The sequence below is a fragment of the Hippocampus guttulatus genome, chromosome 15, assembly GCF_054856545.1.
Source record: "Hippocampus guttulatus isolate MCC_2025c chromosome 15, RoL_Hgut_1.0, whole genome shotgun sequence".
Taxonomy (NCBI): domain Eukaryota; kingdom Metazoa; phylum Chordata; class Actinopteri; order Syngnathiformes; family Syngnathidae; genus Hippocampus; species Hippocampus guttulatus.
The window spans coordinates 4973589-4989532 of NC_141275.1; the positions used below are offsets into that span (position 1 = coordinate 4973589).

The 15944-nt window shown below is 42.6% G+C and overlaps 1 protein-coding gene across 2 annotated transcripts; it reads left to right on the forward strand.

Annotated features, from left to right (window-relative positions):
- Positions 1-463: 463 nt before the first annotated feature.
- prdm15 (PR domain containing 15) lies at positions 464-15412 on the forward strand. Of its 2 annotated transcripts, XM_086131933.1 has the most exons (24): positions 464-545; positions 1060-1099; positions 1263-1356; positions 2212-2365; positions 2442-2594; positions 2684-2789; positions 2877-2933; positions 3967-4161; positions 5016-5222; positions 5321-5415; positions 5506-5593; positions 6202-6369; positions 8150-8244; positions 8323-8454; positions 9311-9451; positions 9541-9704; positions 9859-9938; positions 10093-10212; positions 10294-10425; positions 10507-10590; positions 12690-12865; positions 12949-13029; positions 13827-14048; positions 14323-15411. In XM_086131933.1, exons 2-24 carry the CDS (start codon positions 1069-1071, stop codon positions 14857-14859), a joined length of 3312 nt encoding a protein of 1103 aa, XP_085988059.1. In that variant the 5' UTR covers positions 464-545; positions 1060-1068; the 3' UTR covers positions 14860-15411. The 2 variants fall into 2 exon arrangements, with proteins under 2 accessions (XP_085988059.1, XP_085988058.1); XM_086131932.1 differs by having other exon boundaries at positions 487-545; positions 5321-5593; positions 14323-15412.
- The last annotated feature ends 532 nt before the right edge of the window (positions 15413-15944 follow it).

Genomic DNA, 15944 nt, shown 5'->3' on the forward strand with positions numbered 1-15944 from the left:
ATCTTTTAGACATGCATTGAAAATACAGTACTAGATGAAATGTATTAAGAGCACATTTTGCACGCATTCATGTATTCTGTCCATTTTAAAAATGCATTTTTGTCATACATCTGGTTAGAAAGTGTGTCGTCCTTTGGACGATGTCAAACGTACGGTTTATAATATAACGTATATACGTTTGACATCGTTATAAACTTTATAACTTCACGATGCTGTGTTTTTCTCGAAACTGTTAAACCAAAAACTCCCTGTACCATAATTTATTATAAACATTTTTTACTATAGTGTAAGTATGTGATACGGTTATACATACATTGTAAATTGTATTACAATATATTAACATTTAAATAATTTTCATTTAAAAGCTCAATTAGAATTCCACTGCGTTGACATTACCAAAATTAACGTTCAATGGTGGATAAATTCAAATTTGCCTTCAACTCCCACAATGCAACAGGCGCCTCATTTCCGGTCCTGCGCCGTTTCTGGAGCGGATTGGAACCCGGAGTCAGGATTTGATAAATGAAGTGTCTTTTGCAGAAAAGGTAAGATATATAACCCTCAATGTACGTCGAGCTCCGGCAAATTCTTGCCACAGTTGAATAGAAAACGTGTAGGCGGTTTGTTTGATTCGTTGCGAGTTTCCCTTGTCGTCTCCATTGCTGTTTGCTAGACGCGAGGCACTGCGACTCCGGTTTGGCGCTTTGCGTCTCCCGTCCATCCGCCATGCCGCCTGTTCTTTGTTACATTTTTGTTCGAGACCAGACGCTCAGATCGGAGTTAAAACCCGGCTACACTTTGGGAGCAGTTGAAATCCTGGATCTACTCGGACTGTACACGTTAACATGTTGGTTGCAACTAAGTCACTTGGCTCATATTGTCAAAATACTGTTTTGTTTGCACATTCAGTACAGCTCCATAGCCCGCATTAAATGTATTTGCAGACGCATCATTTCATTTATATCAGTATAGGCCGTCTGGGTTTTTTTCCCTCTCATCTGCCAACTGCCAACTCTTTGGCTAACTACTTGTTTCAACGTTCCCTTTATTTATTGATAGGTTTACATAATGGCTGCTCAGACTCCAGAGGAGTGCATTTGTGAGTATAGATCCCCTTCAAAATGGTATAGGTGTCACAATGGGAGTGTTATTTCTGTGTGTGTGTGTGCATATTTATACATTGACAGGTGTGTGTGTGTGTGCGTGCGTGCGTGCGTGCGTGCGTGCGTGCGTGCGTGCGTGCGTGTGTGTGTGTGATATAGGGTGTGAGGACTGTGGGCAGTACCATGACTCTGAGTGCCCCGAATTAGGACCCCTGGTGACCGTCCAAGACTCTTTTGTCCTCAGTCGGGCCCGGTGAGCGTGCACCTAATTAAATATGACTGGAATTCTTAATTGAGTTTTGCATAGTAAAACAAGCAGAAGTGTTAAACTGACATTTAACCTCACTGTACAGAACTTACAAACCTTTCAATAGACCATATTATAAACCTAGCATATGAGAGGCAGATTTTTCATTTCAAGCCCAAGTATAAAACGAATTATGTTGGATTTACAAGTCTCATAATGCACACACACACACACACACACACACACACGTATAAACTCACTGGATATTTCATTTGGTACATGCTGTATTTTCACAATCTTGTAAAAAAGACGTACTGTACTTTAACAATAATAGGGGATGCTCAGTGAAGCGGTCTTTTTTTCTACCTCTGCATCACATGAGTCAGTTTTAAGATTACCGGTAATTTGTCAAATTGATTTTAAAGAAAGTCTTCCACACCCAATTTGTCCCTTTAAAATCATTATACATACATCGCCAACAATGTCAAAAAACTCCGCTTGGCATACAAACCTAGGCGAAAAGGATGCATTTTAATATGGAAAAAAATGTGACAATTTAACAAGCATTAACATAAAACAATCACAACACTAATTTAGGTGCGTAAGATACTGTATAACAGGAGAAATAGCTGTCTGTATGAGGAAGTACACTTCATCATTACTGCAAACGACACACACAATAGCATCTATCACTACATTACTGCAGCTCCCATAATGCCTATCAAAACTCGGTTTCTAGCAATATTTTTGATCACTCTTTTTGTATTAGCTCTCATCATAATGTCCTGGTGTACCCAATTCTGAAGAAGCGCAGGTCCAATTTAAGAAAAGAAAATGTACTTGACTTCCATGCTGTTTCAGTTCCTCAATTCCAAATAGCCTGGAGATCAGGCCAGTGGCAGAAGGCGGCGAGGGAGTTTTCGTTCAGCGACGGCTTGTCAAAAGGACTCGTTTTGGGCCCTTTGAGGCGAAGCGGGTCCCCGTTTTAGATACAGAAGGATTGTTTCCTTTGAAAGTATGTTCATGTGATTTCTGAGATATTTGCAGATTGCGACTTTGGTCTCACCATATCTCTCCCCTCGGATGAGCAGATATTCCAGAGGGATGGGCTAGTGGTGTGTTTTGACTGCAGTAGTGAAGATGACTGTAATTGGATGATGCTGGTACGACCTGCCACAGATCACCAACACCAGAATCTAACAGCTTACCAGCAGGACGATGAGGTGTTTTTCAACACATCCCAGGTTTGTATGCACACTCAATTCCAATAGCCTTGTGTGCGTGTGTGTACAGAAAAAGCTCATCCTTTCTGCTTCTGCTGTTTGTTGAGCAGGATGTGCTGCCAGGAGCAGAGCTGAGGGTCTGGTATGGAGCCTTCTATGCCAAAAAGATGGAGAAGCCTTTGCTCAAGCTTCCAGTTCAGCCACTGCCACCTCAAGGTTCGTAACATTGTATTTATGATGTTTGAATGGTATTTTCGATAATAACCAGGTAGTCATTTCTGACTCTCTTCTGGATCTGTACAGAGACTTACGTCAAAACCAGCTCCTCTCCACCCCCTGTGATGAACTTCAAAAACGCAGGTAATGCAGTTCTAACAATTCTGAGCTACTCTGTAAGTGACTGTGTGGATAGTACTAGCTCGGTCTCTATGGAAATGTGTGTAGTGGGAGGCTATCATAACTTCCTGGGTTGGTTGTAAAGACAGTGCAAGGAGTCATAAAGCCAATCCTTAAAAATTATAGATGCAGTTAGATAATAGTAACACTTTTCACTGTGTTCCAAAGGGTGCTTGAAATCCTTGATTTTTTATAATCTGATTCAATAGTTTGCTTGTTGACCATCAAACAGGCATAAACCTGCGTTTATTGTAAGGCATATTTCATTTTTTTTTTTAAATGTGGGAACTATTTAGGCATGACAGTGCCGTGGTTCATTCGCCTGACTTCTGCATGGAAAGTGAGGGCAAGTTCAGTTTGCGCTCAGCGGTGGTGTGAATGTGAATGGATGGTTGACTCTTTGTGTATGGTTTCGTTTTCGTTTCGTTTAGTTTGTTTATTGAACATAAAACATATACAGTAATAATTTGACAGAAAGTAAGGTAAGTAAATAGTAAAAAGGAAAGAGAAATCAGTCATCATTCAACACAGTTATTATGTTGAAGGGAGTAGGAAGATTGACAGGTGACCAGTCCAGAGTGTAGACTGTTTTTCCATCTATAGTAAGCTAGCTCCAGCTGCAGCTCGCCCTGTGCCCGAACGGGATAACCAGTCGAGAAGGTGGATGAATGTGTACAATTTCATACCATTGCTTAGTAAATGATCAACGTTACCGGTATGAGCCATGAATTAGAAACAACAGGTATTAGGTGCTGGAAAAGCTTTAAATTTGATCTCAAACAGGCTCATTTTTTACCTTGGAGAAGGTGTTATGAACCTTTCTTTGTGTGCATTCTAAATAAGAAAGCAGGTCACATTGACTCTCTACTTAAAACGATGATTTGTACTCACAAATGGTCCAGACCACTGGCTCTTTGTTTATGTGTAATAACGATGCGGTTTTTAGTCACTCTGTTCTTTGGCGTTTGTTTTTCTCGGCTCTCATCTGACATGACAGAAGCTGTCAGGCAGGTGACGGCCTCCACTGAGCTTGCAGAAGACTCCTTACGACCACAGGAGGAGAGCACAGCAGGGCCCAGCGAGGAGCTTCAATCCGCCGCTGCTCAGCCTCCTGTGAAGAGAGGGCTAACTCGTGGAAGGAAAGCTAAAGGGTGCAGGACTCGATCTGTTGCCTGCGCAAGCAGGAGTAAAGGTGAGGAAAAGAGAAGCCATCTGCCGCTTTGTCTATCTTATCTGCCGTGCTGCAGCGTCATTGACGATTGTTGTTCTCGACCATTTCTATAATATGACTCGAATGTGTTAAAGTTTGCGCTGTTGTTGTTTCTGGTCTGTCTTCTCAAGAGAACAAGGAGACAGGTAGAGGATGATGCAGAGAGGGCTGAGCACTGATCCTTGGGGTACACCATGGGGGAATTGGGGCAGTCTGGGATGGGAAGTTATTGACTGAGATAAATGTGCGGTTATCATTGGATCGGGTCCAGAGAGATGGTCTGGATTGAATCCTGGAGCAGATGAAGTCCAGAGCATGGGTGGTTAAGTTGACATGTTGAGTAACGCTAAAGCTGCTGAGTATTTCTGTGAATGGTGGTAGAAGTGCACGTTGAAATTACCAAGGAAGAATGCCAAGGGAAGAAAGAATTTTGTGTGTGCCCATGTGTGTAAATGACATCATGTAACTCAAGGCAAAATTGTCTTTGCAATAATGTTCATGCCCTCCCTAGTTGGACTTAAATTTCAGTCAACAGCTGAGGCAGTAGAAGGCTGAAATGGCAGCCCGCCAAAATGTATTAAACTGCATGGATTAATTTTCTTAATTCTTATTCCACAAATGGAATATCGATCAGAATATAGTGGGCACAAAGAAAAGTATTGCAGTATTGCAAAATGTTTGCCTTTGGTTGTCTTTTCAGTAAGCAAAATAGATGATACTCGTGTTCACCAAATCAGTTATCATTGTTGTAATTACATGAAACATTTCCAGAATTTTGCGTCAATCTTGACAATATACAATATGGATTTCTCCATTGCTTTTCTTCACGTGTGCAGATGTGAAGCCACCCGTGGCGAGCCCAGAGTCGCTTGTTTCCGAGTTAGCAGTTGCTCCAGAGAAAAGCCGACATCTTGGGGCTTCAGATGCCGGGATTACACACAAGAGACACAAAGGTCGAGAGCACAAGAGGGTGTACCGCTGCTCCCTGTGCAACAAGGTCTTTCAGAACAGCAGTAACCTGAACCGACATATCCGATCACACGGTACTGGGACAGTTTTGCTTTGGCTTTGGTAACGATGATTAGTCACTTGCCTCTATTTGGGAAATACAATTAAAAATCTTTATATTTCATGTCTCCAGGTGATAAACTGTTTAAGTGTGACGAGTGTGACAAGTTGTTCAGTCGAAAGGAGAGTCTGAAGCAGCACATCTCTTACAAGCACAGTAAAAATGTGGTGGGAAATGATGCAGAAATATTTCAATGGACAATTAGCTTACACCTTGTTAAAAAAACATGTTTTGTTTTGTTTTTGTGCATCCAACAGCCTGACCTAGAATACAAATATAAATGCAACACTTGTGAAAAATCCTTCCGCCTGGAAAATGCCTTAAAATTCCACAACTGCAGGACAGGTAAGGGTGTTCTGTTCACTTTTTTTTTTTTTTTGTGAAAAATGGCAAACCTTCAGAGACTTGCCAATGGATCTCTATTCAGCGCATGCTCAGTGCATTGATCGAATTGTTAAATAGACGGTCCAAAATAAAAAGGAAGACTCAATACCCTTTTCAGTCATTGTAAAATACTCGTGACAAATTCAGGGTGTACAAATTCTGCCCTTCACGCTTCATAATCTGGAATAAACTAGAAAAAACGTGTTAGTGTCATTCAGTACAGTACAGAATCAGATTTATTTTATATTATGAACGAACTGGATATTATTTTTATAATATTTGATCATCCAAAATGTCAAGTGCATTCATTTGCATATTTTCTCGGGTTATGGCCCAAGTCAGTCTCTCTCGTAGGATTAAATCCATCTATCCATTTTCTAGACAATATGTCTTAGTTAGGGCCCAATAGGCTGGTGCCTATGCCTGCTTGGGTGCAAAGACAAGAGCACACACACCCTGGAGTGTTTGCCAGCCAACCCGCAGTGCATGAATACGAAATGAATTGTATTATCATCATCTTTTCTCCAGACAACACAATGAATTGCTTTAACCATCCCGCTTTTCTCCAGATGACAAGACATTCCAGTGCGATATCTGCTCCCGCTTCTTCTCCACTAACAGCAACCTGTCCAAGCACAAGAAGAAGCACGGAGAGAAACTCTACTCCTGTGAAATCTGCAACAAGATGTTCTACCGCAAAGACGTCATGCAAGAGCACCACAGGCGGCACGGCATTGGTGAGAGTGGCAATGCATTCCGTATTCACGCCTTTTAAGGGTGCATCGTTCTTGAAACATTCAACACGGTGGGGTGTTTAGTCATGCAAGTTCAGGGAGTTCTTTGAGACGTGTGGGCTGTGTGACATGGCGCACCTGCTGTTCTGATACCTGTCTGCTCAAATAGCCTGGGTCATAGCTGAAGAAGTACAACATCGCCGTAAGAGTCTGTTTACTCAGGAAATTCCTATCATTGTCTCGCAGTGCGGTGTAGGCTTCAGGGTGTTTTTCTTGGCTCAAATTAAGGTAAAGGTGGTACCATTTTGGCCGTTGGACTCCACTGGCTTAAACAACCACCGGTAAATCATTTGCAGAAACATCTGTTTTATTATTTAACATTTTATTTTTGTCGAATGGCAATTTACTGAAATAGAACATTTAAAAATACTGAAAGGGTATTCATATCAAACTAAATGACAAAAGGGCATTGTGTGTTAAATATGTCCTTGTTAAATTATATTTGAACGCAATTCAATTAATCTTTTCGTAGGGAGTGGCAACACATTTTAGCCTTGTGTTTTTGACGATATAAAATGTTTTCATGCACTCTTTGTAGTCAAGTGTATCCTGGCCTGGTCGCCGTGCAGCAAATGTCCAAGTGCCTCACTTCACCTTCCAGAAAAATTAAACACCTCCGATATTGAGACATTTTAATCATTCTGATACCACCCAGATAGTGTATTTTTGATCTAATAATACACATTTGAGCAAAGAAAACAAGTTCTCCACATCTTAATAGTGGGCTCTGAAGCTCATTTCAAGTTGGCACAATGCAGGTGGTATATTTTACACCTTCATGAGTATGTTTAAGCCAGGGGAATTTGTCCAGCTACTGCAGATCAATCAATACAGCTGGCTATGGATGGAGTTCAGATCTTTGAGTTTAGAAAAACATTCTGTCAGCCATGCATGCCATTTACTTCCTAATAGTAGAACGGCCACAAGAGGGCAGCAGCGACTGGTATCGTTGACTGGTATCAGCAGCCTCTGCGAGTTTGGATACCTTAAAATAAGGCTTGTATTGGCCTGATACCGAAACCTGGTATCAGTACTCCGCCATCCCTAGCCAAAATAGACAAAGAATTACAGCTTACGTCATATCCACTTGTCACACTATGATGCAAATGACTCCGTTTGGAGGTACAGTTCTGTCTCATGTAAATGTTGTATAGCGTTCGTGACCATGATGGATGGCCTGCGTGGTTTTTCTCCGGGTTCTCCGGTTTCCTCCCACATTCCAAAAACATGCATGGCAGGCTGATTGAACACTCAAAATTGTCCCGAGGTGCAAGTGTGAGCGTGGATGGTTGTTCGTCTCTGTGTGCCCTGCGATTGGTTGGCAACCGGTTCAGGGTCTCCCCTGCCTACTGCCCGAAGACAGCTGGGATAGGCTCCAGCACCCCCCGCGACCCTTGTGATGATAATACTGGATGATAATAAGTGGATCGAAAAATGGATTGATGGATGGATGGAAAAAATGTGCAATAATATAGCAACTTTTTGTGTTGTCCTAATAGTCTCTTACACTCCCGTCATGTCCACACTGCAAATGAATGGCGCTTGCTGAAGCCATCACTGGCAAATTTAACCAAAACGGAACCTTAACAGAAATGTTTAAGATTTACTTGGTCGTGTAATTTCACAGGGTGAGGCACCCAAGAGACCCCAATTTTTAGAAAACCCAATTTTTTTCCCTCATAATCTGCCCTTTAAGACCTAATATAATACTACATTTAAACAGGGCCAAAGCACATGAAGAGAGAAGAGTTGGAGACCAATGGAGAAGAAGCCACCAAGTACAGAAAGGAACCATCGCCGTGTCCCATCTGCGGCAAGGCGAGCTCTCTACCTGCTCGTGCAGCAACTCGTACAGGATCCCAGGAGTTGACCATTTATTCTCAAATGTATGAACAGGTGTTCTCCTGCCGAAGTAACATGAACAAACATCTGCTCACTCACGGCGATAAGAAGTACACTTGCGAGATCTGCGGCCGCAAGTTCTTCCGAGTGGACGTGCTGCGCGACCATATTCATGTTCACTTCAAGGTCAGTCATCGATCGCTTGCCCATTTGCAGCCTCTTCTTTAATTCATTCGAATGAAAGTGACAGTGGTTATTTATTTAGATTATGAAGATTAGGATTATTTCCACAAATTATCCAATCACCATCCTATTAAAAAAAAATTGGTGGGGCTTTTCTCTTTCTTAAAATAGCTACTGGAACTAGAAAATGACTCAGTAGGACTCCAAGCCAAAAACTGCTCAACATTTCCTTCAGACTTATTCAGTTAAAAAAAAAAAGCACAGCGCAAGGCCGTACATCTTCACGCAAGCCCAATTGGAGACTCCATCTGCTCAACTTTTTCACCGCACTGCCGCTCACAAAGCCCAAATATAAATGGACTGTAAAAATGACACTTTACATTCAATTCTTGAATTTACACCTGTATTGGGATTCTCAACAATTGAATGTGTTCTTCGTATTATGTCAATTAGTTGTGTAGATTCTGCTTAATCCTGCTTAAAAAAAATAGAGAAAGGCTCAAACTCGTCAACAAAACCTGACTCTTGTGCTTGTACTAAACTACAAAAACGAACTTAAGTACATCAGAACTTAATAAGAACTGTAAAACATGCATACACTATATAAAGAAAAGTAATTGATTAATCAGCCGTAGCATCATACAGTATTTTAGCTCTGAGCATAACTATAAAAATCTCTCGCCAAATAAAATTGTTGTTGAAACAGGAAATTAACAGTAATTAAAATGACAATATTGGTAAAGTAATTACATTACCACTACTGCATGCTGAGATGGTTTTTTTTCTCTCCAAATGCTTGATTCTCAGTTTCTATTTACCCAAAACAAACAAAAAAATGAAATGAATTTATTTGTTGCAGGATATAGCCTTAATGGATGAGCAGGAGAGGGAGGACTTCATTAAAAAGATCGGCATTTCAGCAGGCGACAGCGACGATAAGGACGATGAAGAAGATGAAGATGACCCCGAGCACCACAAATACAACTGCAAGAAATGTCAGGTCAGCCCAACCCCCGGTTGGCCAAACGTTATCACGCTATCAATGTGGTCCCACATGAATTCAGACGGGCCCTTTGCTCGTGTCCACAGATGTCGTTTGCCAAGGGCCGAGAATACCTGAAACACATCACGGAGCAGCACAAAGAGCGCGGCTACGGCTGCGCGATCTGCAACCGTCGCTTTGCACTCAAGGCCACGTACAACGCCCACTTGGTCATTCACAGAGAGCAGCTGCCTGACCCTGCCGTGCAGAAGTAAGGAGCGTATTGGCAAATACTTTCTGTTCGTTTGCATTTTATTGTGTGGGTTTTCCTCTGGTTTCCTCAAAGAGGTTAGGTTCATGGACAGTGTGATATGCCACCGAAACATCTTCTATTTTCATGTGCTTTATCTCTCCCTCTTCCATAGGTATATCCATCCCTGTGAACTTTGTGGCCGAATCTTCAACAGTATCGGTAACCTGGAGAGGCACAAAATCATCCACACTGGTGAGATCATGCAAATGTATCGCAGTACAGTGTTTGATTTTTTAAGGTATGCAGTGCAATCGTCTTTTTACAAGTATTAAGTGCACGGTGTGGCGAGGAAACACCTGGTATAATCTAAATATGAATGGCTGTAAAAGGTTTGCACATCCCGCAGGGGTGAAGAGCCACAGCTGTGACAAGTGTGGCAAATCCTTTGCGAGGAAGGACATGCTGAAGGAGCACCTGAGGGTCCACGATGACATTCGAGACTTCCTTTGTGCCGAGTGTGGGAAAGGTCAGCTCCTATTGTGTGCATGAGCATCTGTGTGACTTGGATTGTTTCGACGTGATGGAACCTACCGCGTGCCCTGTGCAGGTATGAAGACCAAGCATGCCCTCCGTCACCACATGAAGTTACACAAGGGCATCAAAGAGTACGAATGTAAGGAGTGTAACCGCAAGTTTGCCCAGAAAGTCAACATGCTCAAACATTATAAGCGCCATACGGGTGAGTTATCGTTTGAATTTGCTATGTGAAAATGATCGATGTATTGCATCATGTTTTGCTTGTGCATGTCTGTGTATTTAGGTATAAAGGACTTCATGTGTGAGCTGTGTGGCAAGACATTCAGTGAAAGAACAACTCTGGAGACGCACAAACTCATTCATACAGGCAAGTATCCTATTTACCGGTAATATCAATTTCGGTTGGTGCTCATATGCCTCACTCAGTTGCACATGACAAATAAAATCAATGTGGATTGGCTTTTCCAATCATAGGCCTAGTTGTCACAAAGTACTTGCCCGAAATTGCTTCCTGCTGCTTCAATGTTGCTGTCAGGCTCTTTGGCAGTATCCCTGACCTGTTTTCTTCTTGTCTTTTCATAAATTTTTGAGGGCCGCCCATTTCTTGGTAACATCACCGTCGTGCCGTGTTTTCTCCACTTGATGATAATTGTCCTTACTGGTGTATTCCGTACTGGCATCTATAGACATGATATTTTCCAAGGCACTTTAAACGGTGGCAGGTGTGTGCTGACTCCCATGTCACACGAGGTTGAATGTGATTGGTTTCTCAAGGTATTGAGTCACAGGCAAGGTGATTATTAATCCTGAACACAATCATCTGCATGTATTGACTAATATTTATTTTGTGCAATACTGTACTGTTTGTGTCAACTTCCAGTGTGCAAAATTGTTTGTCACATCACTTTGCGCCATCATCTTTTTTAAGCTAGTATGCAAGCGAACACTATTGATGGGCCTCACATGAAAGTGATTTGTCTGTTTTGAGTAGTCGAGCGACTAAACACAAATGTTTATTTACCATGGCTTCAGAATTATACATTATACAACATACTTGGCCAGCATGGTGTTTATAGTGTCATTGTCCTCTCTGTTTTACGAGCTTTGCTGCCATCCTGTGTCATTGGGAGGCCATTACAACTTCTTTTGGGACTGAGAAGACCATCAGTCATTCGCAGATTTTAGTGTTTTTCAACACACGTTTGGGTTTTGTAATGAGCTAATTTGTTTTTGAAGAACAACGAAGAAAAAAAAGAAAATTGTCCACTCTCACGAAATCACTGTATATTGAGTAGCTACATATTCTTGCTTAAAAATGCCTGGAGGCGGGGCTCAGTAGCGGTCACCCGGTAGCCTGACTTGCTCCCATGGGGTCTGTCAGGGCACATCCCAAAGAGGCAAAAAGGAATGAGGTCTCATAACTTCGGGAATCTGGTTGTGATGAGTGAAGTTGACATGCCCTGGTGTGAGGCCTTTTGGGCACATCCTACTGGGAGGAAGGAGGCCCCAGGCAAAAACCAGGACACGATGGAGAATGATGTAACCCGAATGGCCGAGGAATGCCTTGGCATCCCCCTAGAACAGGGGTGTCAAACTCATTTTTGTCGTGGGCCACATTTTAGTTACCGTTTCCCATGGAGGGCTGTTATGACCGAAACCAAAAAAGTAAATTATAGTGGTTTATTCGACTTGTTTAAGTTACTGTAATGAAGGGTTTGGTTACAAGAAAATGCTTACAATATGTCTCTTATTTATTTCATATGAGAATATTAAATTTTGGTCGTGATTTTAGCGAGCATCATGCAAGTTGGCATGCTTGATTTGCTTGCGCGGGCCACATAAAATGATGTGGCGGTCCGGATCTGGCCCCCAGGCCTTGAGTTTGACATGTGTGCCCGAGAAGTACTGGATGAAATCACTGCTTAGGTTCCTGTCCTCTGAGACCCGACCCAACCTGACGTGTATCAGTGAAAGATTGATGAATGTATACTTTATTATTATTAGTAGTAGTAGTATTAGTATTATTTGATTTTACTGTTGGGCGGCACTGTGAGGTCACCTGGGTAGCACGTCAGCCTCACACTGCAGAGGTGCAGGGTTCAATTCCAGCTCTGGCCTCATTGTGTGGAGTTTGCATGTTCTCCTCGTGCCTGTGTGGGTTTTCTCCGGGTACTCCAATTACCTCCCACATTCCAAAAAACATGCATGGCAGGTTAATGGAACACTCTAAATTGTCACCGGTTGTGAGTGTGAGCGTGGATGGTTGTGTCTCGATTGGCTGGCAACCAGTTCAGCGTGTACCCGGCCTACTGCCCAAGGACAGCCTGCAGTACACCCGCGACCCTTGTGAGGATAAGCGGATCAGAAAATGAATGGATGGATGGTTTTACTCTCCATTAGAGGACAAATAAAGGCTGATTGCTTTCTCGCCTTGCCAAGCCTCTCTCATGTTGTCTCTCTCAACAGTGGGAAAGACCTGGACTTGCGCCACCTGCGATAAAAAGTATCTGACGGAGTACATGCTGCAGAAACATGTGCACCTGACCCATGAAAAGGTGGAGGCCCAGTCATGTAACCTCTGTGGCACCAAGGTTTCCACGCGGGCCTCAATGAACCGACACCTGCGCCGCAAACACCCTGAGGTGAGTAGCATCGCTTATTTGGTTGGACTTTGTGACGCAATTACACATTAACGTTCCTTTTTGTTTGCCTTTTGTGTTTCAAGGTTGTCCCTGTGAGAATTGATGACTTTGATGAGTTTCAGGAACCCCCGACAATCAATGACTCATCTGTCAGCATTGCGCAGGTTAGCTTGAAGCCTGAAAACGCTTTTTCTTATGGTTTATGCACTAAATACACAAGCACGGCTAACCTTTTTTTTACATCATGTTACTGTATATTACCGTATTGGCCCGAATATAAGACGGTGTTTTTTGCATTGAAATAAGACTGAAAAGGTGGGGGGTCGTCTTATATTCGGGGTCTAAACATTATACCCATTCACGACGCTAGATGGCGCCAGATACCATTGAAGCGAATGCTGAACTTGACTCCCCAGGCCAAAGCGAACCCCTGTCACGAAGAAGAAAAAATAAAAATAGTGGTAGCACAAAGAAGAAAAATATAAAATAGCGGTAATAAAGAAAAGAGAAGAAAATAATAGAAGAGATAACAGAAAATGGAGAAACGTAGCGACAATCTGGAGAAAAGTGGGTCGAAGATCGGCCAGGTTAACCGGCAGCTGAGGAGAAGTTATGATGTCATTTACATTTCAAAAACCAGAAGCCATTCAATTACAAATGTGGTTGCATTTTAGTTTACATATTTAAATGATCAGATATTAAGATTTGAATGAGGCAAAATAACATGCTTTTTCTCTAAAATATATTGTTAGAATCATTTGTTTCAGATGTACTGTAATTATTTTCTGTATAAAAATTAATTTGGTGTTCAAAAAGTCTTTTTTCAAACTTGAGTCTTGAAAAAGAGGGTGTCATCTTATAATCAGGGCCGTCTTATATTCGGGCCAATACGGTATATGGCTGTGGGTGTTTGTTTTTTTTAATTTGGTGAAATGTAATGAATGACCTCACAATCCCATAGCCAAGCCTGACGTTAGAAAAAGACAGCCTGTCTCAGGAAAGACCCAGCCGACCTACCCGCCAGGCCAAGAAGAAGCTAAGAGTCACGCCCGAGCCAGAACTCTCCGGATCAGATGATTACGTTGATTTCACAGAGCCCAGACATGAACGTCAGCCCGAATTCAAAACTGTAATCATTGGCGAGGAGACAGAAACGAGCTCTGCAGTGCAGAGTATCCAGCAGGTACGGTTGCATATTCACCTGAATTGTCGGGTCAAATGTATTTAGATCTCCACTAATCACAGAAAGGTCTCACAGCTGACAAATATTAACGACATCCCCTGATCTGAACCATGACACAGATAATGTTCATTTCTGACTGATCAACAGTCGAGAGATTTGTACACGCTTGGAGCATATCAGTACATGTAAAGTCTTTCTATTCAAAGAAATGCTTTTTGTTTGCTGCTGCAGAAGAAATCTTGCTTCTGTAATTCCCGTCTTGCAATCATTTCAGGTCGTGGTTCTCACCGACCCCAACGCCGCATCCGCCCCCTCTACCAACAACTCAGTGGGGCTAAGCAACATCACGGTTACGCCCATCAACAGCCCAACCCCAGCTCAGTTCACAAGCTTGCAGCCCGTTGCCGTCGGGCACCTGACAGCCGGTGACCGGCCCCTGTCGCTGGACAACTCGATCCTCACTGTCACTTTCGACACGGTCAGCGGCTCGGCCATGCTCCACAACAGGCCCGCCGATCTCGGTCCAGAATCTGTCATTCCACCTGGAGGACAGTCCGCCCAGTCGGTTTCACATTTCATCAACCTTGCCACTCTAGTCAACCCCATGAGTCACCAGCTTGAAGCCCAGACTCTAGCCTGGAGGCCATCACCGACGGCCGAGGGCGACCAAGTCACCCCTGTGGTTGAAGGCGCCCAGGGGGAGGTTCACGGGGTCCAGCGTCAGGGGCCCGAGGGAGCGCAGCCAGGCCCGAGTCAGCCGCCCACACCACATCAGCAAAGCGGCGCCACACAGCAGATGTTTAGCTACTAATGAGGCGCTGGTCACCTCAAGCGGTTGCATGTACAAACATTGGTCATTGTAGATTTTATAAAATGTATATAGTTTTGAATCATTGTCACCCAGATGCCTCTCTAGTGCCATTCTAGTGGATTTTTTTTACAGAAAAATCAAAGTGTTAAAATAGTAAATTAAATCTTGTTTGGGGGGGGGAAAACCGAAGTATTTTTTTAATGCTTCATTTAAATCCTTCACCAGCCATTGAAATGTGCATGCTATCAAGATGGAAGCGCTACAACAGATTTGCTTTTTATATTTTTAGTCATGTGATCACGATCATGAGTCATTTGTTCTGTTGCATTATAATGTATGACTTTGTCTTCGCTTGTCTGTGAAAGAAAAAGAGGATGTCAAGCACACTGTTTCAGTTCAAATTACTTCGGATCTTTTATTAAGAACGTCTTTCGTCCTCACGCACTTGTCACAGTATCTGACCAAATTGATGGACTGAAACGTGACAGATTGTGGAAAATGGATTGATGCGTTGACTGCTTGAACAACCAATTGGATTCCTTAATGAGTAGTATGCAACTGTGGCGGGCGTGGTTCCGTTCGCTAATTTATCCCAGAATGCATTGCCTCCTGCCGAAATGAACTCGGTGTGACAAAAATAGCAATATTTAGCGAGTAAAATAAATTTCTCCTGATGACATATGTAAATTAAAGTCAACGAGATCCTGCAACTTATAGCAGGGACACTGATGACACTAATGAAGATTTCCTGAAAAGATCAAAATGATGACGTAAGATGTGGTTTATTCTTTGTTTCATTCATATTGTTTTGATTATGAATCCCACTAACGATCGGTTTATTTAGACAACTGAAGGATGGAGTGAGTTTTTTCACCCGCTTGGTGGCAGTAGCGAGCCGAGAAGACAACCTCACACGCCCCGATGCAAGTTTAGAACGTCAACTCGGAAAATAAAATTAAGAGATAATTTCGAATCAAACTTCTTGCGTAGTTGCGCTTACATAAGACGAAAGCTATTTTTAAACAGATAACTGAATACTTTATGTCATACACGTGAGAAGTGGTTGAGCCTGCTGCCTGAAATAT

What these genes read in the sequence shown, in the direction of transcription:
- prdm15 (XM_086131932.1), top strand. Translation starts at nt 1,069, where the DNA reads ATGGCTGCTCAGACTCCAGAGGAGTGCATTT. An exon ending in TTGTGCCGAGTGTGGGAAAG is followed by an intron (nt 10,213 to 10,293) that starts GTCAGCTCCTAT and finishes TGCCCTGTGCAG; the next exon opens with GTATGAAGACCAAGCATGCC. An exon ending in TGCGCCGCAAACACCCTGAG is followed by an intron (nt 12,866 to 12,948) that starts GTGAGTAGCATC and finishes TTGTGTTTCAAG; the next exon opens with GTTGTCCCTGTGAGAATTGA.